This window comes from Cervus elaphus, chromosome 24 (assembly GCF_910594005.1).
Source record: "Cervus elaphus chromosome 24, mCerEla1.1, whole genome shotgun sequence".
Taxonomy (NCBI): domain Eukaryota; kingdom Metazoa; phylum Chordata; class Mammalia; order Artiodactyla; family Cervidae; genus Cervus; species Cervus elaphus.
The window spans coordinates 69,637,817-69,663,202 of NC_057838.1; the positions used below are offsets into that span (position 1 = coordinate 69,637,817).

At 57.5% G+C, this 25,386-nt stretch overlaps 1 protein-coding gene across 8 annotated transcripts in view; it reads left to right on the forward strand.

Moving 5' to 3' along the window:
• IQSEC1 (IQ motif and Sec7 domain ArfGEF 1) overlaps positions 1-13,424 on the forward strand; it is a 142,147-nt gene extending 128,723 nt beyond the window's left edge. For 5 of the 8 annotated variants that reach the window (XM_043886880.1, XM_043886878.1, XM_043886882.1 and 2 more), the window contains exons 9-14: positions 295-420; positions 1,108-1,207; positions 2,608-2,769; positions 3,471-3,647; positions 8,250-8,299; positions 9,403-11,639. In XM_043886880.1, the coding sequence (XP_043742815.1) occupies positions 295-420; positions 1,108-1,207; positions 2,608-2,769; positions 3,471-3,647; positions 8,250-8,299; positions 9,403-9,924 (1,137 nt within the window). In that variant the 3' untranslated portion in view covers positions 9,925-11,639. Of the gene's footprint in view, positions 1-294; positions 421-1,107; positions 1,208-2,607; positions 2,770-3,470; positions 3,648-8,249; positions 8,300-9,402 lie in introns of all 8 variants that reach the window. The other 3 variants (XM_043886884.1, XM_043886877.1, XM_043886881.1) reach the window with 3 other exon arrangements.
• Positions 13,425-25,386: the final 11,962 nt, after the last annotated feature.

Here is a 25,386-nt window from a genome sequence, read left to right on the forward strand (position 1 = left end):
CTGTAGGGCCGTGTGTGCGGAGGGCGGAGACCACCCCCTCGGGGTGACGACCGCCAGCTCGGGTCCCCACACGGCCCCCCAGACTCGGACGTCGGGGCTGAGATCCTTCAGGACGGAGGGCCTGGGAGCTGGGGCGCTCGGGCTGCATGTGACGGGCACTTCGGGGGGCTCCCCGGGACCAGGGCCCCCCGCGAGCCGGCGCTGAGAGCGGCGGAAGGCGGTCTCCCTGGAGCAGGGCGGCGGGCACGGGGCGTCCCCGGCCGGGGTGCGGGCTGACGCGGCCCCTCTGCACAGGTGTTGTCGCTGCCGCACCGCCGCCTCGTCTGCTACTGCCGGCTTTTCGAGGTTCCGGACCCGAACAAGCCCCAGAAGCTCGGGCTGCACCAGCGCGAAATCTTCCTGTTCAACGACCTCCTGGTGGTACGTGGGCCCCCGGGCGCGGGCTGGGTGCGCAGACGTCCGGCGGCGCGGGCTGGCTCCTCCAGGACAGGGCGTTCGGCCTCCGCAGCTCCGGGCCTGTCCTGGCCCCTCGGCCTCCAGGGAGCCTCTTCCTGACGCTCCGAGCAGAGGCCTCGCGGCCCCCTGAGCCGCCCCCCGGGCAGGCAGGTGCGGTGCTGTCCCATTGGCCTGGGTCTCAGCCCCAGGACTGGAGGGCTGGGTGCGGCAGAGGGGGGCTCCCCAAGAGGACGTTGAGCTCTTGCCTCCAGAACAGGCAGCCTGCGGGTGAAGATGGTCCCGAAGCCCACTTCCTCCCCGGGACCCCCGGCCCCTGTCCCCACCCGACGGAGGACCAGCCGCTCTTGTCAGGCCTCCGAGCCTGGAGTCCAGACATGCGGCTTCCAGTCCTTTAAGAGCCCCTGACCTTGAGCAAGTCACTGCAGACCTCTGGGCCTGGTGTCGTCCGCTGTCCGACTCAGCCCTCAGCGGGTTCCGCTCTGCTGCGTGGGGCCCGCGGGCACGAGTGTCCCTCCTCCTGCCGGCCTCAGAGCTGCGGGGCAGGGGGCCCTCACACAGGAGAACACGGCCCCGGGGGCTGCGAGACCCTGAGGGCGTGGGCTGCCCCGCCCTGCGGGCCTGGGCTCAGCCTCTGCATCCGGCCGCCCCCAGGTCACCAAGATCTTCCAGAAGAAGAAGAACTCGGTGACGTACAGCTTCCGGCAGTCCTTCTCCTTGTACGGCATGCAGGTCCTGCTCTTCGAAAACCAGTGTAAGTGGGTCCCAGCGCCCGGAGTTCATGTTCCCACTTTTATCAACAGAAGGCCGGTTGCAGGCTCCGAGTAATAACCAGGAGCATTTCATATAATCAGACGTGGGGCTCGTCACGTTGACTTTCGCCGTTAACTTCTTGCAGGTGATATGATTTTTACTTTTAGGGCAGAGCGAGTTTATTTAAACAAAACGTGGGTAGAAAGACATGCAGTAAACGGCCCTGGTGATGTGTGGGTTTGACCAGTCGGGCGAGGGTCACGCCTGAGGGGCTGTCGAGGTTCCCACCAGGGCCCCAGGTCCATGTGCTCTGGCCTTGGTGGCTGTGTGGCCCGGGTCTTTGACGTCTCCGGCCATCGCCCCCCGCCCAGGCTGGAAGGCTGCCCCTGCCTTGCTTTCCCCCGGAGAGCCTGGTGCCACATGCACCGTTGTGTCCAGCAGGCCCCTTGGGGAAGGGGTGGAGGTGGCAGGGACCCCCTGGGAATAGCCCGACCAGACCAGGTCCTCAGGCAGAGGGTTACCTTCAGGCACCCGGGGCTCACACAGGCAGCTCCCGGTCAGTCCCAGCCCACTTACGTTAGACTCGGTTTGAACTTTGTCTTCTGTTTTATTGGGCTGGTTCTGAGATTGTCACGCAGGGCTCAGCTGTCCTTGGCTTCTCCCAAAAGCTAGGTTTGGGCTCGTGAGGCCCGCGTCCCCACGCAGTGGACAGGCTCTCCAAGCTGCTCAGTCTCCCCTGGCATGCATCCCGATTTTAGGAAACCTGCTCAGGCCTCTAAGCATTGGAGCTCGCGGCCCTGAAGCAAGTCTGAGCTGTGATGGAATTGTCCTCCGGGCCGAGGACCGTCGCATACTGGGTGGTGGGTGCTTGATTCCCACTGATGAGGGAGGGGGCGCCAGGACCCCACAGCCCCGACGGCTCGGAGGCGGCCCCGGGCAGGAAGGAGCAGGCGATGCTGTCGGCTGTGGGGCGCCCACAGTGTCACCCGAGGGAGCTGGTGGGGGCTGGGAGCACCAAGGCCAGGCAGGAGAGAGCAGCGTCGCCCGAGGTGATGGGACAGGTGACTGGGGACATGGCCTCTGTCTCCTCCCAGACTCAGTGCCCAGCCAGCCTCACGTCCCAGGCAGAGTGACTGAGGACCCTGACATTCAGGTCCAGGCTGCAGGCCTGTCCTGGGGGGAGGACCAGGGCCAGGCCCTGCCTCTGCTCAGCCAGATCTGAGCCCGGCTTGAACATGGAGCAGCAGGGGCCCCGGTCGGGAGCGGGGGGCTGCCTGGTGGTCCCCACGAGCTGCGCCGCGCCCTCCCCATGGGGGCGCATCCGGGGAGCCCCGTGGACACGCCGGCCCGAGAGCAGGCAGGGCGCCCACACACAGGCCCGCGCTCTCGCGTCCCCTGCAGACTACCCCAACGGCATCCGGCTCACGTCCGCCGTCCCGGGGGCCGACATCAAAGTGCTGATCAACTTCAACGCCCCCAACCCTCAAGACCGCAAGAAGTTCACCGACGACCTGCGGGAGTCCATCGCAGAGGTGCAGGAGATGGAGAAGCACAGGATAGAGGGTAGGTCGCGGTCGTGGCCGCCGCGGGCGGCGGGCGCCCCTCCCGTCTGTGGCCGAGGCTGCGGTGACTCCCGAGCCTCGGCCCCTCTGGCTTCCCGCGGCCACGTGCTCGGACAGCCCCACCGCCCAGGCCACAGGAGGAGCACGGAGGGGAGGGCAGTGAGCAGGGGTCTCCAGGTGGGAGCTCGTCCTGCCCGGGGAGCTGCACCACGGGCCCCGAGGAGGCCAGAGCCCTCCTGGTGCCCCCGCCCCCCGGCTCTGAGCCTCGTTCCTTGGGTGTTCATGTTCCGGGGGACACATGAGTGTCCCCTGCTCCCCAGCCTCCATCCACGGCCAGGCCGGGTTAGCCTGGCTCCACTCTAGACCCAGGAATTCGGTCTCCCCTCCGAGTCGCTGAGCTCCCCGCAGGCCTCAGCACTCTGGCCTCTGCGGCCTCCCTTCGGGGGTCTCCCTCAGTCACAGGGGCTTGGGGGGGGGGGTGTCACTCCAGCTCCTCCCCAGATGAGCTCACCCCTCTGTCTCCCCACCAGCCCCAGAGGTGGTGGGTCTCGGCCTCATGCCACCCGGAGCAGACACCCCCTATTCCTCCATTCCTCCGTGTCGCTCTCCTGGTGGTTGCCCACCTCCATCCACCGCCCCCTGCCCCCCGCCCGCCCTGGGCTGGGGCCCTGCTCCCCTCACGGCCCGGGTGCTCTGTTGCAGCGGAGCTGGAGAAGCAGAAGGGCGTCGTGCGGCCCAGCATGTCCCAGTGCTCCAGCCTCAAGAAGGAGCCGGGTGGCGGGACGCTGAGCCGGGCCTGCCTGGACGACAGCTACGCCGGCGGCGAGGGGCTCAAGCGCAGTGCCCTCAGCAGCTCCCTGCGTGACCTCTCAGAAGCGGGTAAGAGTCAGGCCCAGACCGCCCCCCACCCAGCGCACGTGGGGGGCTCCGCTGCGTGTGGTAGGCTTACATTGGCCAGGGGGGTGGGGGCCACCGCGGCAGAGGGCCTTAGACTGAGCGGGTCTGGGTGGCCACCTCCAACCCACCGCAGCATCTAAGCAGGCAGGGAGGGCATCCCCCGGAGGCCCCAGGCAGGACAGCTGGGCGGGTACCCCGTCTCCCCCGCTTTTTACTTGCCCTTCCGTTTCCTGAGCCCGGCTCTCGCTCAGTGTGAGCCGGGCCCCGTCGCTCTGCGCTGCCCGTGCCCCCCGCTTCACGCTGACGAGGGCAGGGGGGCGATGCCCGCTGCGCCGTGTCCGGGGCCTCGTCGTCGCCTGCAGTCCCGGGGCCTGCTCTCCTGGCAGAGGCCCCCTTCCCGGGAAGCCCGGGCCTCCATCCAGCCCAGAGGCAACAGGGGAAGAGAGCCTTGGCGGAAGTCGTTTCCTTGTCTGTGTGTGTGTGTGGTTTGCTGCCGGCCTCTTAACCCTCAAACAAGCCGCCCGGGTCTCCTGGGTTTCCTGGGGTCGGGGGTGTGCCTGGAGCATCGGGGGGCGCTGGACCTCAGTGGTGGTGGGGGCGGGGAGCCTGCTGCCCCAGCCTGCTTTGCCTGTGGGCGCTGTTGGGGGGGGGGGGGCGCGCCATGGGCTGCAGGGGGCAGCCTTTCCGTCCCCCACGAGGTGCGTCAGGCCAGGCAGCTCCTCCCCGGAAGAGGCTGGGTCAGCGTGGAGTGGAGGCAGCTGGGCACGTGGGCATGTGGCCAACCCAGCGCTGTAGGCTCCCGGGACCCTCGACTCGCGCTCCTGCCCCGGGAGCCCGACATGACCTGGGTTTGCTGGGGGAGACCCTCTCGGGCTGAGACCAGCGTCCTCCCCCTTCCCCGGGGCCCAGCGGCCCCTCTCCCACCAGGCGATCGCCTAGCCCAGCCCAGCCCAGCCCAGCCCAGCGGCCTCAGGCATCACTGCGTGGCCGGCTCTGGGCCCCCAGAGAGAGCTGCTCAAGACCACATCCCATCCCTACCCCCGCCAGCAGCGCTTCGTCCCTTCAGCATGTTCGTTTCTCAGAAGTTTTCCCCTTTTTTCTTTTTTTTTTTTTTGAGTTGGATTTTTCCCTTTGCTTCTATCTCATCATTCTTTTTTTCTTTCCATCGTGAAAATGCAAAGTGCATGGCCATCGTGCGAGTCAAGTAGGGCTTCTCAACCCGGCTCTGCTGCCTTCCTGGGCCGGGCCGTCCCTGCCATGGGGGCTGCTCTGCGCAGGACACCTCCGCACCCCGGTCACCACAATCGGGAACCTCCCTGCAGACCGCCAGGCGCCCTCGGCAGGGAGAGGGCAGAGTCTGGCTGGCAGTGTGGCAGTGGTTGAGAACCGATGGTTTTCCCGCGGCTCGTGACACCCAGCTAGACGTAACCAAATTGCTCTGGGGCCCAGGGCCCGTGTTTGGGTTTGTGCAGTGGGGCCGCCTCGGGCCGCTAGGGGCCCTGTCCAGCCCCCCTGGGTAGGAGTGGCCTCAGCACAGCTGCCCAGTTACTCTGGCTGCTGACGGTCAGGACCCCAGGCGTCCGCTCTCTGTAGACGGAGCCACGAGCCCGGTGTGCGGCTGGGTGAGGGGCCGAGCTCTGAGCTCTGGCTGGTTTCTGTCGGGGATTCTCAGCCAAGAAGGACTGCAGGGGGCCGGAGTCCTTGGACCCTACGCCGAAGAGGGTCTCTAGGAAGAAGCTGCCTGCTCCCGACGGTGGGAGGTGAGGTTCGGCGGGGGTTTCAGTCGCCGCCTGGGACAGGCCCCCCACCCGCGACCTCCAAAGGAAGACAGGCCAGCGTCAGCCACCTCCTGGAAGAGGCCACAGGTGTGCGCCCTGTGCTGGACGGGGTCAGGGAGAAGCACTTCGAGGCAGTGACGTCCCCACCTGCGTGCCGGCCGAGAGGGACTTGGAGGGGATGGCCCAGGCGGAGGGCCAGTGACACCCAGCAGGGGCTTGTCCTTGCTCCCAGAGTGGCTGCCCCAGACCCACGACGACCCGGCCATCCAAGAGCCAGGACCCCAGGGACGGGGCCTCAGCCCGCCACGAACCTCGGGGACCCAGGAGGCAGGCGTGGTTTGACAGCCCAGTAGGACCCAGGCAGCCGGCTTGCCAAGAGCCAGAGGAGGACGCGGCCCTGACCCAGCTCCCGCTGAGCTGGGAGGTCTTGTCCAGTCTTCGTCCATGTAGTCTCCCTTCTGCCTCTGCCGGGGCCCTTGCTTGTTTCAGGGGCGCCAGAGCTGTGCCAGCCCACGATCAAGGATCCCAAGGGCCTCCAGGCAGAGCCCAGCTGGGCCCACGCAGCATGCTGATTCGGGGGCTTTGGCTGCCAGTCTAGGCCGAGTCACTCCTCTGAGCTTCCATTCCCCGGCTGCTGGGGGGACGAGCGCTGCCCCCAGGGTCTGTGAGAGCTGCTGCCCGCAGTGTTGGGGGGGGGCCTGGCCCAGCGTGCCAGCTGTTGTCACCCTCACCATTGCGAGGACCATGGCGTGAGACCTGGGCTGGGGCCCTGCTGGCTGCTGTCCCGCCACCGAGAAGCCCGGAAGCTGTGAAGAGCCACGCCAGCCATCCATCCAGATGTGGCTTCCGAGCTGGCCATGGCCAGGCTGACCGGGCCTGCTCTGGCCCTCGGGAGGCGCTGGCTAGGACGGGGCGCTCCCTGAGGCTCGTGCGGGGTTCCGAGATGGGGGCCCCCGGGACTGCACAGTCCCGGCCCCTCCCCCTCCATCAGTAGATGGGGTGTGTGTGTGCACACACCGGCACGCGGTCTCCAGGGGGCAGGTATCCACGGGCGTGCCCGGGACTGGAGCGCAGACAAGCGCAGGGACATCCCGTATATCCTGTTGACCTGCGACGTCAAAGAGATGAGCTCTGAGAAAGCCAGATTCCCTCCTGGACGTCCGAGTAAGAGCCCTGCTGAGTCTTGGCCCACCGTGGGCAGGAGGAGTTCTGTTTAGCTCCAGGGGGCAGCCTTTGGTGCCCCCACACCAAGCCCGGGCCTGGCCCAGTCCTGGTGGGAGAAGCAGGCTGGCTGGAGGGCAAAGCAGGGCCGGCCTGGTTCATAGACGGGGACACGGAGGCGGAGAGTCAGCAGGGTGCTGGAGGGGGTCACCCCTCCCCCTGCAGAGCCCCCCTCTGGAGGCTGGGGACTCTATTTCTGCCCATGCCCCTGCGCTGCTGCGCTGAGACAAGGCAGGAAGGGGAGGTCGCTCCTCGTCTCACAGCTGCTCAAAAATGAGGAGGGACAGGTCTCCTTCAGCTGGGGACGAGGGCCAGTGTCCATGGTCCTCAGCATCCGCATCCACTGTGCAGCCCAGTCCTGTGGGCTCTGGGGCCGGGGCCCAGCACCGCCTTCAGGGGACCCCAGGCTCCCAGCTGGACTCAAGTTTGGGGGTCAGCAGGTGAAGACCCAGGCCCTGGACACCCCCCTCAGCCTGCTGTTGCGGGCACATGCAGCTGCCACCGTTTTAACCCAAAGGGTCCAGACACACCTGTCCGCCCAGCACAGGTCAGGGCGCGGGCCAAACCACGGCACGAGGCCGCCCCTTCCATCTTCCGGGCTCCTGGGCTGGTCCAGCTCAGAGGCAGCGTGGCCAAGGTCTCCCGCCTCACGTGGACAGGCGGACGCGGTGTAGACTGCTCGCCATGGAAACGAAGTCACTCAGTTCGTCAGTCAGAGCCTCCATCTCCTCCTGGCGTGGACAGAGGACACCTGTCCCGAGCAGTGGGGCTTGTGGAAGCCAGAAGAACATCTGGAGTCCCTTCTCTGCCCCCAAGAGCTGGCTGGAGGCTGGACCCGGCCGAGCCCTCAAGCTGGAGCACCATCTTACCCGACAGCCTCGGTGTCCTGCAGGAACCCCCGGAGAAGTCGTGTGGAGGATGGGGCGGGCTCCCGGCCTCCAGAACCAAGAGGAAGACTCAGCCTCCTCGGGCACGGCCAACGCGGATTGCCCACCTGCCCCGCGCCATGTGCGGGGCGCTCGGAGGCGTTGTCAGTGAGGGCTCACGGACTGGAAGGCGTGTGGCGTCCTGGGGGGCTGGCGCTCACAGAGGGGAGAGCTGGTCTGCGGGCCCACCCATGCCCCCAGCCAGACACTGCACAAGGCAAACACGGCCCCAGAGGGGACCTGGAGCTCGTCTCCTGAGAGCCCCCAGGCCCTGCGGGCAGCAGGCAGTGTGTGTGCGCCTGTGCGTATGTGCAACATACGTCCGTGAAATCCACCCAAGGGCAGTGCAGGACCACGCTTGGCTCGTTTCAGCTGCTGGAGGCGCCGCCCCGTCGGCGGATGGCCGAGGGTTCCCGCCCCCCCACCCTCCCTGGCACCCAGCCCTCAGGCTTCCGGTCCACGAGAGGGGGATAAAGTTCAGCTGGTTGGAAAAGATTTTTTTTTTTTTGTCTTTTTGTCTTTGTTTTTCTTTTTTTTTGGTTTTTAAGAACCCCGTTGTCTTTTTAAGTCGTCAGCGCCCTGCCCCCGGCTCCGCCGGGCCGTGGGTGGCAGCGCGGGCCGTGTCGCGTCTAACCTCTGGTATTGCATGTTCTGGGCAGGGAAGCGAGGGCGTCGCAGCAGTGCGGGATCGCTAGAGAGCAATGTGGAAGTAAGTAGGAGCCCGTCCGGCTGGCTGTCGTGTGTCACCTCCCGTCCTCGGTTTTTGCCTCTTGTCTTTTTTTTTCTTGTCTTTTTTTTTTTGCTCCTCCTTCCCTCCTCCACAGAGACCAGATCCACCCCGCCTGCCTGGCACGTGCATGCCGCCCGCCTAGACGCGCCCGCGCCCCTCACCGCTTGTGGGGGCTGGAACAGTGGGGGCGGGTCCGGGTCTGTTTGTCACGGTTTAGTCTCCGCTTAACCCCCGCCCCGCGGCCCCTAAGCATGGTTAACGCCCCGGCTCCCCGCCCTCCCCGCGGCCCCGCCCCCTCGCTGTCGGTCCCGCCCTTTCGGGCTTCCACGCTCCGCCATCCCCATCGCTTCTCCTTCCTGGAGGTTCGATTGCTGTGTGTCTGCAGTCAGGGCGCCTCGGAATTGCTCAGCCAGCTCGGGGGCGGAGAGCCGGGAGAGAGAGGAGTTCAGTGTGGATTTCATGAGGTTCCATTCATCCTCCAGCCATCTCGACATTCCTGTTCTCATCTCCGCTCAGCTTGCAGGCCTCTCTGTCCTCTCTTCCCGTGTTTGGTTGGCGTTAGGTAGCCGCAGTGAGACGCCTAGGCGGTGCCCGCCCGCAGGGGGAGGCTCCCCCAGCCCCTCCTGCGGCCCTCAGCACCCCCCTCCCCCCACCAGGCAGAGCACACACCCTCGGACACTGAGAGGACCAGGAGGGCTCAGGGCAGCGTGTTGGGGGAGCAGGCCCCTCTCCGCCCCGCCCCGCCCCGCACGCGCTGCTGACCCCCGCAGACACAGGGCTCTGATCTGAAGGCGGGGCCACCCCCGAGGCAGAGTGCTCAGCGGGGCTGTGTTGCCCCCACGTGTCTCTACCCCAGGGCCCCCTTGTGGGCCGCCACCCCCTCCAGCTGACCTGCACGGAAGTGTCTGGAGATGGCCCCTGAGTCTAGCCTCACGGGGCCTGGCCTCTGCGGCCAGCACGTTGAACTAAGGCTTAGCAGTCAGTGGGTGAAACTTTTTAACATTTTTTTTTTTTTAAAGAATCATTCTGCCGTAAGTGCTCTAAGCTCTTTTAATTTTGGTTTCTATGAATTTCCTTTTTAGGGGTCCATCATTAGCAGTCCTCACATGCGCCGGAGAGCTACATCAACACGAGACTGCCCATCTCGCCCACACCAGGCCATGCCCAACTCCTCCTCCCTCCTGGGCTCCCTGTTTGGGAGTAAGAGAGGGAAGCCCCCTCCCCAGGCCCACCTGCCCCCAGCACCGCCCCAGCCGCCCCCGCACCCGCCTCACCCCGTGGCCAGCCACCCCCAGGGGCCTGTGGAGGGCCCCCTCGCGGGCCCGGTGCACGGGCACCACGGCCAGTACTGCGTCCTGCAGCAGAGCCCGCCCCCCTACCACCATCACCATCACTACCACCCGCCCCAGCACGTCCAGCACGCACACCAGTACCACCACGGCCCCCACGGGGGGCACCCCGCCTACGGGGTCCATGCGCACGGCCACCCGCCGCTGCCCACGGGCCACGCGGGCCATGCCGTGCACCACCACGGGCAGCCCCCCGCCCCGCCGCCCCCCACCAGCAGCAAGGCCAAGCCCAGCGGCATCAGCACAATTGTGTAGACAGCCTGGGTGGGGGTCCCGGCCCCCCCCGGAACACGTGCACACCACACAGGCGCTCCCAGGGGCGGCAGCCCCAGACCAGACCCAGGGCACCTCCTGTTTGCACCTCCCCTCCGCCCCCCGGCCTGGACGGAGCCCCCAAGCCCCGGGGCTCGAGTCACAGGGAACACAGCCCCCGGTTTGAGTTGGCGGGGGCGCTCCTCAGCCCCAGAGGTGGGCCTCGGCCACCACCAGCCCGGAAACGGTGCCGCCGGCCGAGTAGATGTTGAACCGAGCCCTGGCCCCCATCCCCACCCAGGTCCCAGCTCTCTGCTCCCTCATTGTACCTGGGGGTGATGACCCAGCCTAGGAAACGAAGAGATGACACACACAACCAGACAGAACCAAACACATAACCCAAAACTTGCTGCATTATTGCTCTTTTATTGACAATGGGCAAAAATTAAGTAGACCTGATATGGTTGATGAAAATACGTAAGTAAACTTTATATAATATAAATATATAAATATATAAATACATATATACATATATATATATATATACTGTATAGGTAGTATTTGTGTGTGAAAGGCAAATGTTTCAGTCCACAAAATTAGCAATAGAGACTTTACAAGGAGCCCCACTTACCTGATAGGAAGACAGAACCTTAGACAAACGTGTGAGAGATTAGACCAAAAATTTAAATGCTAGGGACAAACTCAGATACTTCCATATTTTCGTAAGAAGAGACGCCCCACCCCCAGGACTGGCTGAAATCCTTACCGCAATCACTACTAACCGTGCCAAGTAACATAGCATCTAACTGTTTTCAGAGTCTGATATTGCTTTGTATAAATCCTTATTTTATTAACAGATGACTATCATAAGTAATCAGTATTATAACTGCTCTGTTATTTCAGGTAAGCAAATAGATTTTAAAAATGCAGTAAACTCTACCGTAGCAACTCGGGACCACTAGTTCAGAACTGGTTGTCCCGGACTGTTGGTTACCCAGACTCTTAGACACTTTAAATGGCTGCAATAACTGTGAATTTCCATGATCCATATTTCTTTCGTATGCATCTGGTTTACTGCACACTCATTCAGAGCCCTCCGCGGGCGCCCCACACCCGGCAGAGAGGTGTTCATCTCCCACATGAAAGCGACCAACTCATGCTCCTCTCCCCAGCACCATGGCCCCCTCATCCTGTCTCCAGCCGCAGCAGGCGGACGCCCCGGAGAACCGAAGGCTGCTGCTCTTAGCGTGTAGCGCCCCGGGGCGGTGTGTGTGCTTCCCGTTGTGTTTTCTGAGTGGTGGCCGTGACCATCGTGATTCCATGTGGCCGTGTGCTCGCGCCCCCGTGTTGCGTCTCCGGCCCGTCTGAGCCCGCCGCGCGATGAGCGCCCGGCCCCGCCCCGCGCCGCCCGCCGGGGCGCGCCCGGCTCTCCCGCGGTGCTCTGTCGCTTCCGTGTGGGGGGGCCCCGTCCGCTCCCCCGGGCCGGCGTCACCCACGGGCCGTCCTTTGTAGTTTCAGCCCTTCGAGCCACTGCAGCCGCCCGTGCTGTGCTCCTAGGCCGCGGACCGGAGGACCGCCCCCGGGCGGGAGCCCCCGCAGAAGGGCGAAGCTGGCGCGGGACTGCATGGGCGCGGGGCCCTGGACTGCGGCGGGACAGCCCCGGGGAGCCCGCCCTGGCCGCGGCCGGGACTCTGCCCACCCCACCCCACCCCCACCCCGCATCATCCAGGTCTCCAAACCAGCAATTCTGCAAACCAAGCACTTTGTTAATCTCCACAGAGAGCAAATACAGCAATCTAGAGTTGAGCCTTTTTTTTTTTTTTCTGTTTCTTTTTTGAAAGAAGTGTGACTTTAACCTGCCCGCCTTTATCTTCCCGTCCATGTGGTCCTCCTCCCTCAGGCATCCGCTCAGAGAGATGGGACGCACGGTGTGTCTGTTCTGGTCCAGGCTGGGCTGGGGAGGTGGGGGGAGGCTCCCCAGTTTCGCGGACCCCGAAACTCCCTGGTCACCCCGCAGAGCCCGGCCCCCCAAGGCGTCCTGTCTTGCAGTTTCAAGGGCGTCATCGTGACCGGAAACAGTCGATTTGTACTGCATGTCCTCCGGCATCAGGCGCGTGAGGCCACACTGTGTATTGTGTATTTGCAAAACTCTCTCAGTGTTACTGTTGACAAATAGTTGAAGTAAAGTGGTAACATATTAAATATGTCGGCTTTTCTTCACCGTCTGTACCAATCGTAGGATCTAACTGTAAACTCCAGGTTGTTCCAGAAAAGATGCAGGCACGCTGGCTGGCACCAGGCCGCCCTTTCCACAGGGCCATCACTGTGGGCACAGAAGCCAGCAGGGCAGAGCTGGGGCACAGCGCACCCTCTCTGTGGGCCACTCAGAACCCCCACCTGCGACCTCTTGGGTCCACAGGCCTGGGCGCGTCCAGCTTTCTGCTGGCTGGGTTCCAGTCAGTGAGGTTTCATCAGCGTGTGCGTTTCGGGGACAAACATATCACGGGATGAGTGTTCCCAGAAGGCACACTGTCCCGTGGAGGAGGCTGGGGCCGGCCCGCCCCGATCTCGTGGGGAAGCAAACATTCCTGATGAGCTGGTGGTCCCAGGCAGCTTGCCTGGGACCGCTCTCTGGGACCCCAGACCACCTCAGGGTCCACCCGCCCGCAGAAGAGGCGGAGGCGGGGCGTTGCCAGGCTGCCTGTCCTCCTTTCTCACCGTCAGGACACACGTGGGGCGTTTTGCTCACAGATTATCTCAGCAGGAGACCCTTAGAGGAAGCAAGCTGGTACCATCACCCAACATCTTTTCTGGGACAACAAAGTCATGTATTTGTATTTTTTTTTTAAGTTTATGAATGGATTGTATAACAATGTAAAAATAAAGTTCATCCTAATATGACGTGCGCCTCTTACTTAAAAACGTCCTCAGTCGTCCGGTGTAGAATGATTTTTCCATCCCACACTGCATGCCACAGGAGCCTCTCGGTTTTAAGATGAGCTGAATTGACCGTAGGTAGCACGGGTGACTCGGCTCCGCACGAAGCCGTGTCACCACAGGTAAGCATGCCCCTTACCGTCCGCTGTAAAGCACCACCGCCCTCCCTGCCTGAAAAACGAGCCCTTCCGTAAGTATCTTAAACCCGGCAGCGGCGATCCAGGAAGCAGGTTGCAGAATGAGTCGGCATGGGGCTGGAGTGGCGGCGGGGGCCCGACGTCCGTGTGACCCGCCTGTGGTCACGCGGAGCACTCGGGCAGCACCGCCTCCTCTGGGGAGCTGTCACTCACCACTGAGGTGTCGCCCACGATTAGAACCAGGACTTGAGTGCAGGCCGCTGAGACCTCAGGGGCCCCCTGGCTCGCGGGAAGCCCAGCACCCACCGTGTAACTTTGGGGAGACAAGAGTGGTTTCCCTGTGTATTCTGTTTGTAAGTAACAGACTCTACTGATGTAAAACCATAGCTGTGATCATGTGGAGAAAGCAAATAAATCCTTTGAATCACTTGCGTTCTCACTTTTTCTGGGAAGACCGGCCGTTTCCCTGTTGGCTGGACACGGCAATCCCCGGATGGCGAGGTGGCCCATCCCTGGTCTTGACTGCGGTGGGCTGCAGCCTCTGGGAAGACGTGAATTTGAGGATGGTGACAGATGGCTTAAGATAAAGGTACTCATCGCAACGTAGGCACTGGTAGAAGATTCCCCAAGGTATTTATAATTTCTAGCAGCTTTGAACAAAATTTTGTGCTTTCATTGAGTTAGAAGAGATGGACCCTATGAAGCATAGGGGTGGGCAAGGGGTTGACTTGTGAGCAGAAAGACACCTAAGGCCCAGCCCGCATTATGCGATGGGTAACATGACCTGGAAGCCAGGAAGGTGGATTCTCTTCTCCCGGAAGCGGGACTTCTACGAGAATGTGCTTGGCTGGTACTGTTTCTCCTTTCCTTAAACCCAGATCGGCTCCAAAGAATACCCCCCTTGAAAGCTTCAGTACATACAAAACGAGGTAAAACCGGTTCATCTAATTTGCAAGCAGCACCAGAGGTTCATGTCAGTGGCCACGATCGGCAGGGGCCCAACCTCCACAGAGAGGGGAATTCCCACGGGAAGGCTTTCCCAGGTTTCTGCAGCTGGATGGCGGCCCTGGGTTGGGGGGCCCTCCAGGGGAGGGCAGCTGGTTCCCGGAGTTGGCAGACGTCCTTCAGCCTGTGACGTCACCTCGCACAGAGCCGCCACCACCTGCCGCTCAGCCAGTGCTGGGGTTTCAGGTTTGTCTCCCCGGGACGTCGGGCTCCCGGGGCAGAGGGTGCCTCCGGCCGCTCCGCCCAGGACCGCTGCGGTTAGGGTTTGCGGTCGAGATGCAGCTGAAAGCGCGCTGCTGGGTGGAAGGGGGCAGGGGTCACGGCACAACCACTGGCTGATCTGAGGGTGTGTGAGTTCTCAGCTCTCTGCAGCTCCTGCCCCTGAGAGTCGAGCCGGGGACACAGAGGACGCGGTGGGGCTCCTCTGGAGCAGTTCCTGCTCACTGGCCGTGTCCCGTACCTCGCGTCTTGCCGGATCTCTTGGCAGCTTTCAACACTGTTCACATGCCCCATGGTGGAACACGTGGCATCCTTGGTCCTATTCTCGCCTTCATCTCGGGAGTGATGGGGGGGCGGTGCGGGGACGCCTCCTCTGTCTCCTCTGCTGGCCGACACCCCTCCCCGGAGCCTTGAGTGCTGGCCTCGGGGTCACAGAAAGCCGTCTCCCTTCCTCCTCTCGGCACACAGCCCGCCCTCCGTTTTCCTGGAGAAATCCCTGGATTCGAGTCTCCAGCCCAGACCTCTCCTCTCAACACCCACCTCCCTGGGGTCCTCCAGTAAGTAGCACCTCAAACTCTTTGTCCAGGGCCAAATCCATGATCGCAGACAGAGCTGGGCCCCCCGGGCCCCCCACCCCGTTGGTGAACAGCATCACCTCGAGGGGCGCAGATTAGAGCTAGGAAGCGCTCTGGACGCCCGTCCTCATCCTGACTTTCCAAGTCTGTGCCTTCATGACTTTGACCTCCCTCAGTTCTTACGTCTCCCCGTGCCTCTTCGAGGCTCACGTGCCCTCAGGCTTGTTCCCCGGACTAGAGCCCGGTACCTGGGCTCCTGGCCGCCACGGTGGGCCCCTCAACTCCTCTCCACTGCCACCAGAGGGGTCTTCTAAAGGTGCTGCCTGCTTGAAGTCACGTCAAAGACTTCCTGCTGGCCTCAGGATTAAAAACAAACCTGCAGAAGCTCCTGGACACGGACTGCGTGTCTGTCCCCCGGCCCTCCCCCCTTCACCCCCGCCGTCCCCTTTCACTCCAGCAGCGCTAGCCCTTCAGATGCCCAGGGAAGCCGTCTTCCCCTTGTCTCAGGGCCTGTGCGAGCGTGACCCCTGCCGTTCCCCAAACGTAGGAGGATGCTCGCGCCTTTGTTGAGTTAGCGTCTATTCCCTGTAGCCGGTTTCAGCCACTACCTGCTCTGTGGTGCATTTGCATCATTGTCTATTCAGGGGTGTGATCACTGGTTGCTCTAAGTGCAACAGGGTCAGGTCCTTGCACAGCTGTGATCCCAACCACACGTGGCACAAAGCAGGGCTTTTGTAGATGTTTGTTGGATGACCCAAGAGTATCAACGCCCAGAGAAGGAAGCTTAATGCACCATGCGCGTCGGTGGTTCACGGCAACGTCAGAGACCTAGGGAAGCGGCTGGGTCCTGCGCTCCCTTGTTAATTCAAGGAATAGTCTGGGTGAGGGCTGGAGGCTTTCACTCATTGTGTTTTAACTTCATCAAATATGGTTTAATATTTGGAGCACTTGGGAAGCACAGACTCATAACAAGCATGGGGAGAACTCACTCTCGATCCCGCCCCCCACAGCAGTTAGGACTGAGGGCTTGGTCTCCCGCCTTCTGCCCTGTTCTTTGGGCACATTTCTTGGCTCCCTGGCCCAGACCTTTGAGGCGTGCCCCAAACAGTCTGCAAGTGTTGCTCAGTGCCCCTTGTGAAGAAAGAGTTGCACCATGGAAACCATCTAGGAGACGCTGGATCAGACAGAGTTAAACCGTCAGCCCTGCAGAGCCTCTTAGAAGGATGACGTTGTGTTGTGAATCTCTCAGAGGTAGTCTGTGCTGAGCTTCCCAGACGTCCGTAGCGGTGGAGCTCCGTCGTGTACCACAGCGTGCAGTTCAGAGCTGTGTATGTGCCAGTTGTCTTTCCTTTTTTCCCCTAACATATCCTGATGTTATAGAAGATGCAATGCTCTATGGTATTTACATGCCAGCCCGTCACATGGATGGCCCCTGATGGGCTTGCCATCAGGTAGTGTTGTCTTGGTGAATAAGGAACAGATGGGTGGAAACTGTACTGCTTCTGAGATGTGGTGGCTCCAGTAAGAAGTGGGGGCCCTGGGGGAGTGGGGTGCCCGACTCTGACTTTAGGGCAGAGTTCCTGGGATGGACAGTGAGACCACTCTCATGGCCCAGGGTGGCCGTGCATCCCCCTGAGGTGTCCCCAGTCAGGTGTAGTCAATTCAGCACTCACCTGCCTCGGGAACGCACCCCACCTTCCAGCACAGAGTGGGTCTGCAAGAAAGCGGGGCCGGCTGTGGGCAGGTGTGTCGTGAAGGAGCTCATTTCTACTCCAAATTCTGACCCTTCAAGACTTTCAGGGGTTTAAGTGACGTGTGCTGTGAATCTCTGAAAGATAGTCGTGCCGAGTTTCCCAGACTTTCTTGTTCTCCTGACCACACTCCCGTATACCTCCACAACGTGGCCAGTGTCCCGTACAGGAGAAGCCCCACTTAAACCCGAAAGGTGGAGACCACGGCTCTGGAGGCGTCACCAGCTGTGGGGCTAATAGGAAAGAAAACATTCATGATAAAAAACGCCAGAGGGTCATGGAGGCCACCGGAATTGGAATCCCTTCTCACATCCTGAGGACAGGTCAGGAAAAGAACATATGAAACCTCTCTAGCCCAGACCCACAGCGTAACCAGGAAAGAGCAAACATCACAGATTGCAGGGAGTGGTCAGTGGGGGCGTGAACATCTTGGACAAGCAGAGCTGCCTGGACCCCAGAACAGAGGCAGCGTGACGTCAACTCGGGTCCCACCTGTGAGGGCAGACCACCCTCAGAGCAGCAGCAGAGACCCTGCTTCCAGAGGAGAGGGGGGCGCCTTAAAAAAGGCAGGTTTCCTGAAGGCCTGGTGACCAAGGACAGGAAGGGGCAGCTAAGATGAGGGCCCTGTTCGAACAAGGTGCTGTCAGAGAATCAAAGTTGACGGACCTTTAACTAACCAAATCAACGTGAAAAGAAAGGAAAACACACTGAATAAGATGTGCCAAGAGGGAAGAAACTCTTGCAATGAAGGAAGAAATTGAAAGCCATGCTCCCTGGAACAACTCCGTGGAAATAAATTTGAAAAAACCTAGATAAAACTGATAATGAGGCAAAACTGACCCCTGGAGAGACAGAGATTTTAAACACAAATTCCCATAAGACAATTAGAGGAAAAAAAAAATAATCCACTGCCAGGTCCAACTGCTTTCTTAGAGAAATTCTTCCAAACCTTCAAATTTCAGATAATTTCAATGTTACTCACACTGCTTAAGATCACAGCAATGGAAGGAAAACTTAGAAATTTTTTTTATGACATGACTATAGCAGTGTTTTCTAAACCTGGTAGAAGTTGCATAAATACAAAACCACAGACAACCAAAACAAAAGTATGAATAAAACAATAGGAAGCATCTAACGATGCATTAAATATAAACGAACATACAGTTGTCAGTTATACAATATGGGGGTTAATCCAGCCATGATTTATAGTTGGCCCTCAACGCCCCCAGATTCTACCAACTTCGGATTGTGTTCTCCTGTAGTGGTGGTTTTTTTTTTTTCTGTTTTTAATATTTTTTAGTTGGAGTATGGCTTCCCCAGTGGCTCAGCAGATAAAGAATCCACTTGCAATGCAGGAGACGCAGGTTTAATTCCTAAGGTGGGAAGATCCCCAGGAGGAGGAAATGGCAATCCACTCCAGTGCTCTTGCCTGGAGAATCCCATGGACAGAGGAGCCTGGCGGGGTACAGTCCACGGGGTCACAAAGAGTTGGACACGACTAAGCACGCACGCATAGTTGGTTTTCATTGTTGTGTTTGTTTTGAGTGTACAACAACCTGATTCAGATTCTTTTCCCATACAGGTTATTACAGAATAATCAGCTCCTGTGCTGACAGTAGGTCCTTGTTGATTATCTACTTTATATATAGTAGTGTGGTCAGTCACTCAGTCCAACTCTTTGTGACCCCATGGACTGCAGCACACCGGGCTTCCTTGTCCTTCACTATGTCCCTGAGTTTGCTCAAACTTATGTCCATTGAGTCGGTGATGACATCCAACCATCTCATCCTCTGTCGTCCCCTTCTCCTCTTACCCTCACTCTTTCCCAGCATCAGGGTTTTTCCCAATGAGTCAGCTCTTTGCATTAGGTGGACAAAGGATTGGAACTTCAGCTTCAGCATCAGTCCTTCCAGTGAACACCCAGGACTGATCTCCTTTGGGATGGACTGGTTGGATCTCCTTGCAGTCCAAGGGACTCTCAGGAGTCTTCTCCAGCACCACAGTTCAAAAGCATCATTTCTTTGGCACTTGGCCTCCTTTATGGTCCAACTCTCGCATCCATACATGACCACTGGAAAACCGTAACTTTGACTGTATGGACCTTTGTCAGCAAAGTAATGTCTCTGCTTTTTAATATGCTGTCTGGATTTGTCATAGCTTTCCTTCCAAGGAGCAAGTGTCTTGATTTTGTGTCTGCAGTCACTGTCTGCATTGATTTTGGGGCCCCAGAAAATAAAACCTGTCAGTGTTTCCATTTTTTCCCCGTCTGTTTGCCATGAAGTGTTGGGACGGGATGCCGTGACCTTAGTTTTTTGAATGTTTGAATGCTGAGTTTTCACTCCCCTCTTTCACCTTTATCAAGAGGCTCTCTAGTTCCTCTTCACTTGCTGTCTTTAGAGTAGTGTCATCTGCATATCTGAGGTTGCTGATATTTCTCCCAGCAATCTTGACTCCAGTTTATGCTTCATCCAGCCTGGCATTTCGCATGATGAACTCTGTATACAAGTTAAATAAGCAGGGTGACAGTATGTGGCCTTAGTACTGAAGTGAAGTGAAGTTGCTCAGTCGTGTCCAACTCTTTGCAACCCTCTGGACTGTAGCCCACCAGGTTTCTCTGTCCATGGGGTTCTCCAGGCAAGAATACCGGAGTGGGTTGCCATTTCCTTCTCCAGAGCATCTTCCCGACCCAGGGATCAAACCCAGGTCTCCTGCATTGCAGGCAGACGCTTTCGTATTAAACCTCCCCTGGTCAAATGACCCTGAGGTTTCTGACCCCTGGACTCTGATGGATGCAAAACGGGCGCTGGTAGAGGTACCAGAAAATAGCCCCACAATGATGATGGGAATCGGGAGCTGGTTGTGGGGAGCCCTGGACTTGAGTGCCTCCCATGGGAAAAGGGGTGCTAGAGGTCCAGGCACGCAGTGGCTGTCACCTCTAATGATTCGATGAAATGCCACTGAATGGGCACCTTTGGAGCCCCAGAAGGGCTGCCCCTTGAGGCTGAAGACAGTAATGATGACGACTCATTATAGGGAAACGCAGCATTTATTGCAGGTGCCAAGCAAGGAGTCCAGGTAGCCAGTGCCTAAAAGGCCTGAACTCCCACAAGGCTTTCAGGAAAAGGTTTATAAAGACAGGGTAAGGGAGGGGGGTTGTGGGGTGTGCAGTCAGCTTGTGGACATTCTTCTGATTGGTTGGGGGTGAGGTCATCGGGATTTAGCATTATCAGCCTTCTGGTTCCAGCCGGTCTGCGGTCTGCGTGCTTGTGGGCAGCAGGCAGTTAAATTCTCCCACCTGCTGGGGGTTTCAGGATCTGCAGAAAGGCTCAAAGAGCATGGCTCAGAAAATCATCTATTGCGAAAAAAAGAAAGAAAATCATCTATTGCCCTTGCCATGTGCTCAGTCGTGTCTGACTCTCTGCCACCCCATGGACTGTAGCCCGCCAGGCTCCTCTGTCCACGGGATCCTCCAGGCAAGAACACTGGAGTGGGTTGCCATTTCCTCCTCCAGGGCATCTTCCCGACCCAGGGATCAAACGAGTGTCTCCTGCATCTCCTGCGCTGCAGGAAGATTCTTCACCTGCTGAGCCATCAGGGAAGCCCCTCTATAGCCTTGGAGGAGGAACTAAAGGTCCTTGGCTTTGTTTAATGGCTAAACTATTATTATTTTGTCTTGCTTGACTGTCTTCCTTTCTTGCTTCAATTTCTCATTTTCTGATTAAATGTATTCTTTGACTAAGGTTTGTCTACAGACAAAAGGCAGGCGGAGGATGTGGGGGGAGAGTCCTGTGCTAGAAAGACCCCATAGGGTCCTTTTTGTGGTTGCTCGGTCACTCGGTGGTGTCTGACTCTTTGTGACGCTCCCCACCCGCCTCATGGACTGCACGGACCCCATAGGGTCCTTCTCGGTCACAATAGTATTCCTTTAGAGCCTGTAGTCTTACTGGCCGTCAAAGCCATAACCAGGGAAAGGTTTTAAAGGAGAAATACCTTGGCATCAGCTTTGGGTCTGAAAGCCATCCTTTACCCCACGGTCTTCCTTCTCACTTTGCTTTTTGAAACCCAACTTGCGGGTCTGGAAATCAAGCTAAGCTCATTACCTTTAACACCCATGAGGAGCTAACATAGTACAACTAGAATGTATGGTGAGCATTTATTCCCTGAAACATTCTTCTATCCACAGAAGACGTGTTGGTGACCAAAGGCTGCTCTATCTCACAAGCTGGATTCACACACTTAAGTGGACTTTGCATCCAAGTCAGGGAAGTCCTTACTCATCCACGTTTGGGGACCATCCTTCATTCTAGGGAGTACATCTTAGTAAATGGCACCCCAAATGATCCTTTTCTTGTGACCTAGAGTCCAGACCCCAGATCTGGACTAGAAGACCTGAAAACCCACTGCGGTCAGCACCCAGAAGGGGAGCTATTTGTAGGGCAGTGCTGGGCATTTACTACAGTCTGGAGAATATTGGGTGAGTCAATGAGAATATTGGGTCTTCAGGAGAAAAAGAAAAAACAAAAACTATTAATTACAGTACATTACAGGGGAAAATGCTTCTCCGGTGGCTCAGTGGTAAATCTACAATGCCAATGCGGGAGACACAGGTTCGATCCCTGGGTGGGGAAGATTCCCCTGGAGAAGGAAATGGCAACCCACTCCAGTGTTCTTGCCTGGAGAATTCCATGGACAGAGGAGCCTGGTGGGCTTCAGTCCATGGGGTTGCAAAGAGTTGGACAGGACTGCGCCCGCACACACAGGGAAAAGTACAAAATGAGGTCCTTAGGTGAGTTCCATTTGGTTATTTCTCCTACAAGTTACAACTGGGGAAAAAATGAATTCAAGTGAACGCCAAGTTCTATGAAGCAATTAAGAGGAGCAATTTTTCCTTAAAAGAGAACAGACACATCAATTAGTAATTTTTGACTTAATGCCGACTGTCTATGGTCCTGTAATTGGCATTTACAACAGAGAGGATTTTGTGCACTTCATTCTCAGGACCGTGTGTGAATCTACAGGCCAGGCCCTTCTCGGAGGCAGGCAGTGTAGAAATACGGAAGGGATGCAGAGAACACAACTGATCATCTCTACCTGGGAAGTCACAGTGTAGCCTGCTAGGCGTTCCAATTTTAGTATATGTGCTGCCCAAGCAAGCACTGCTGCGTGTTTATATCGAGCTTTAATGGCGAGCCAAGCTTATTCTTCATCAGCTCCTGCTGAATGAGCATTGAAAGCTCTTTGAAATGCAGGGACTGACTTGGGGCCTGAGCTGTCTCTACCTCCCCAGCTCAGTGGGTAAACCTTTAAGATGAATTTCCGCACCCTCACGTCCCCCCATCATGCTCCATTATCCAGTTTGCAGTCTCACAGTCGCTGGCTTGAACGATTACCAAAAAATGTTGTTGTTGATTTCAAAGAAATGTTACTGCTGATGCCTGAAGCCTTTGCTAGAGCCCCCAGGGTTTTCTGGCCAGAGGCTGACTGCAGCCCTTCCTGACAATGACCCTGCCGGATCTCGTGATGGGCTAGGATTCCGCTCCTGCAGGTGTTAGGGTGTTGGACTGTGCTTCCCTAAGTATGTTTCCTGGGAGTTATTTGTTCAAGTTGCAAGAGGAATAGTCTGCAATAAGTCCCTTTTGCAAGAACTGGCATTGCATCTTCTTCTAGGGTGTTTCCCACGCATTAAAGATGCTGGCTTTGCCACCTGGCCATCTTCAGATAAGATTTCAGGCTCTGCTGGCCTTTGTGCAAACAGGTAAGACCCCGGTGAGTTAATAAGTTTATTCGGCTCTTACATTACAGCAGTTGCTTTGCAAATTCTGGTGGTTTCAACAGAGCATTTGTATTATTTTAACATGCGTTTCATAGCATAATAGTGGGGCAATACAGGCTTGGTTGGATCTTAGGCTATTTTGACTTTTGAAACATAAGGAAAAATCAAAGCTGTGTTGTTTTTGTCTTTGTTAATGCTGTTACTGTTTCAACTCTCCTGAGATTTTGAAAGGCTGTTATCACTGCGACCAAGTTTAAACTGAAGAGCCTCTATTTTTAGATCTTCTTGTTGTTCTTTAGTGGCTAGGGTGTGTCCAACTCTTTTGCGACCCCATGGACTGTAGCCCACCAGGCTCCTCTGTCCGTGGGATTTCCCAGGCAAGAGTACTGGAGTGCCTTGCAGGCGGATTCTTCACACCCTCAGCCACCGAGGAAGCCTAGAGTGTTTTTTTTTACCCCCTCTCCCAGACCCTGAAATTTACAGTGTGTGGAGTGGGAGGAGAATTAAACATTAGCCCACTAAATTTGCATAGGAATCAATATTTGTGTTGATTTCATCATTTGATAGGTGTTGAAACAGATTCTGGAGTAGGCCGTGACTTGCCTGGTGGAGGAGGAAGGGGAGGAAGAGGATTGGTGAAGACACGTAACCAGGCAGAAGGACTCAGACACGAGTCAGTCCAAAACATTCAGACTGACGATCGTGCGTAGGAAGGATGGAGCAGAATGCCTGAGAACTGGGCACCCGGGTACCAAGGGCCATGCTTGGTGCAACCTGGACCTCAGGGTGTTGTCCCCTGCCCACGGAGCAGCTGGCAGAGGCAGAGAGGGAGAGCAAGGCGTGACGGGGCTTCCGACCTCCGTCAGAATGATTTCGTCCGATTTCGGATCAGCCAGCAGCAGAAGTGAGAGAGAACAAAGAGGACAAAGCGAGCGACCCCTCCTTGCCCACCGAGTTTGCCGGCGTGCGCGTGGGTGCTCGGCTGTGCCGGCTCTTCTGCAGCTCCAAGGGCTGCAGCCCCACAGCCTCCTCTGTGGCTGGCCTTCCTCTTTTGGAGGAAAAGACCAATATTGGAAGAGCTAGGCTCCTCCTGCCTTGTCCTGCCAACTGAGGGCAGATTCCTCTGTCTCCAGCCAGTAGAAGAGGAGGCAGCAGAGAATGACCGCTCATTCTTCAATTCCAGTCTTTAAAAACCGGAAGGAAGTCATACGGATTCCAGACCACAGCCGGAGCTCAGGGTGTATTGGCTCTGAGACTGCCCAGCCCTGGCGTCACTTTTGGGCCCTATTCAGTTCTGTGTGCCCAGAGCCACACATCCTCCTGTCTGAGTCTGGCAGGCCGCTCTAACAAAGAACCACAGACTGAGGAGCTTAGATGATCAATCGGCTCACACTTGTGGGGGCTAAAAGTCCAAGGTCACTGTGTTGGCAGGACTGGTTCCTCATGAGGGCTGAGAAACCGATCCAGGCCTTGCTCTCAGCTTCTGGGGTTGGCTGGCCCTCTCAGCCTTCCTTGGCTTGCAGCAGCATTATCTTGAGCTCCGTTTTCACCTCCACACACACACCATCCCCCTGGGTACATGTCTGTGTCCACATTTCTCCTGCTTACAAGGGCACTGGTCATGTTGGAGTAGGGATCCACCCCACCCCACTGTGACCTCTTCCTAACTTAGCTCATTACACAGCTGCAGTGGAATGCCATAGGAAACACTCTTTTCAGGGAAGGTCACGTTGTCAGGTTCTGGGGTTAGGATGTCAAGTAATGAATCTTGTGGGGTGGGGGGGACACAATTCAACCAACAACACCTCATCACCTTTGTGGCTTTCAACAAGCCAGTGACTTCCATGTTCCCATGATAAAGGGGACAGATACACATCTGAAAGGGAAGGAAGTACCAGGGACGACATAACCTGTGAGACAGAGGACTCTGAAGGACACCTCTCTTCGTGCAGACTTTTGACGTCAGGACAGCAAGGCGTCAGCCAGCTTCTCTCAGCAGGAAATGGCACTGGCGATACCCGTGCAGGACTCACCTGTAGCCCATCATTAGGACCCTGAGGGCAGGAACCTTCACTGGACTCTCTTTTTCCCATGCTTGACTATTGCCCTTGCAGCCTTGGGGCAGGAGCCAAGGCCACCTCTTGCCCTCCTGTTCCGTGGTAGTAAATTTCTCCACGTGCTTCCCATTGTGTGGCTTTCATGCTGAGAAGGGAGGGACTAGTCTCCTACTCAGACAATGTGCAGAGGTCCAGAAACAAGCACCCTGGTGTGCTCAGACCCACTCCACAGCCACTCCGGGTGGTTTGCTGATACGTCATGTACGGGAACCAGTTATGACATGATCGGAGAGGTACGTCCATGGTGGGTGTTTTAAATGTGAACTGTGGAAATTCTATGTCTAAAGCAAACTGTTTATGAATGACATCCTATTTCTCAAAGGCTAATACTCAAGTATAAGAGGGAATACTTGAGTGTGTGCCCAGTTGTTAATTTTTGTATTATTATAAGAAAAACAATGATCATTTACTGTGGTAGATGCTATCATATGGATTTAGCTAATCCTCATGAGAATCCTGTGAGGTAAGTGACATGATATTCATTTTTACAGATGGGGAAACTGAATTTAGACACTGGCAAAGTAGTGGTGCTCCAAAACGTTTTCCCCTGTACATGCTATTAGAGTACGTAGAAATTATGCCTTAATTTTTTCCTAATTTTTATTTTGGAAACTGAATTTCTCACTTGGTTAATTCAGGGAGGATCCAGATAAATTATTGGATAACTTGATTGATTAGACTACTTTTTTGGGGGGGCCCAAATGTTCACCAGCTCAAAGTTAAAAGGAAGCAGTGCCACTTCTGCAGAGGTGTTCACAGGCCGTCACTACCAAATGCCTTCTTGAGAAGCTGAGTGCTGACATTGGCAAATATTGACCACTATGAAGAAACCAACTGACAAGGCTTCACAAGTTAAAGACAAAAATAGATGACACATTGCAGAAGTTGCCTGCAAGGACAGGTATTTTGCAACCAAGAATGTTTTTGAACTCTTTTTTTTTCCCCCTGATG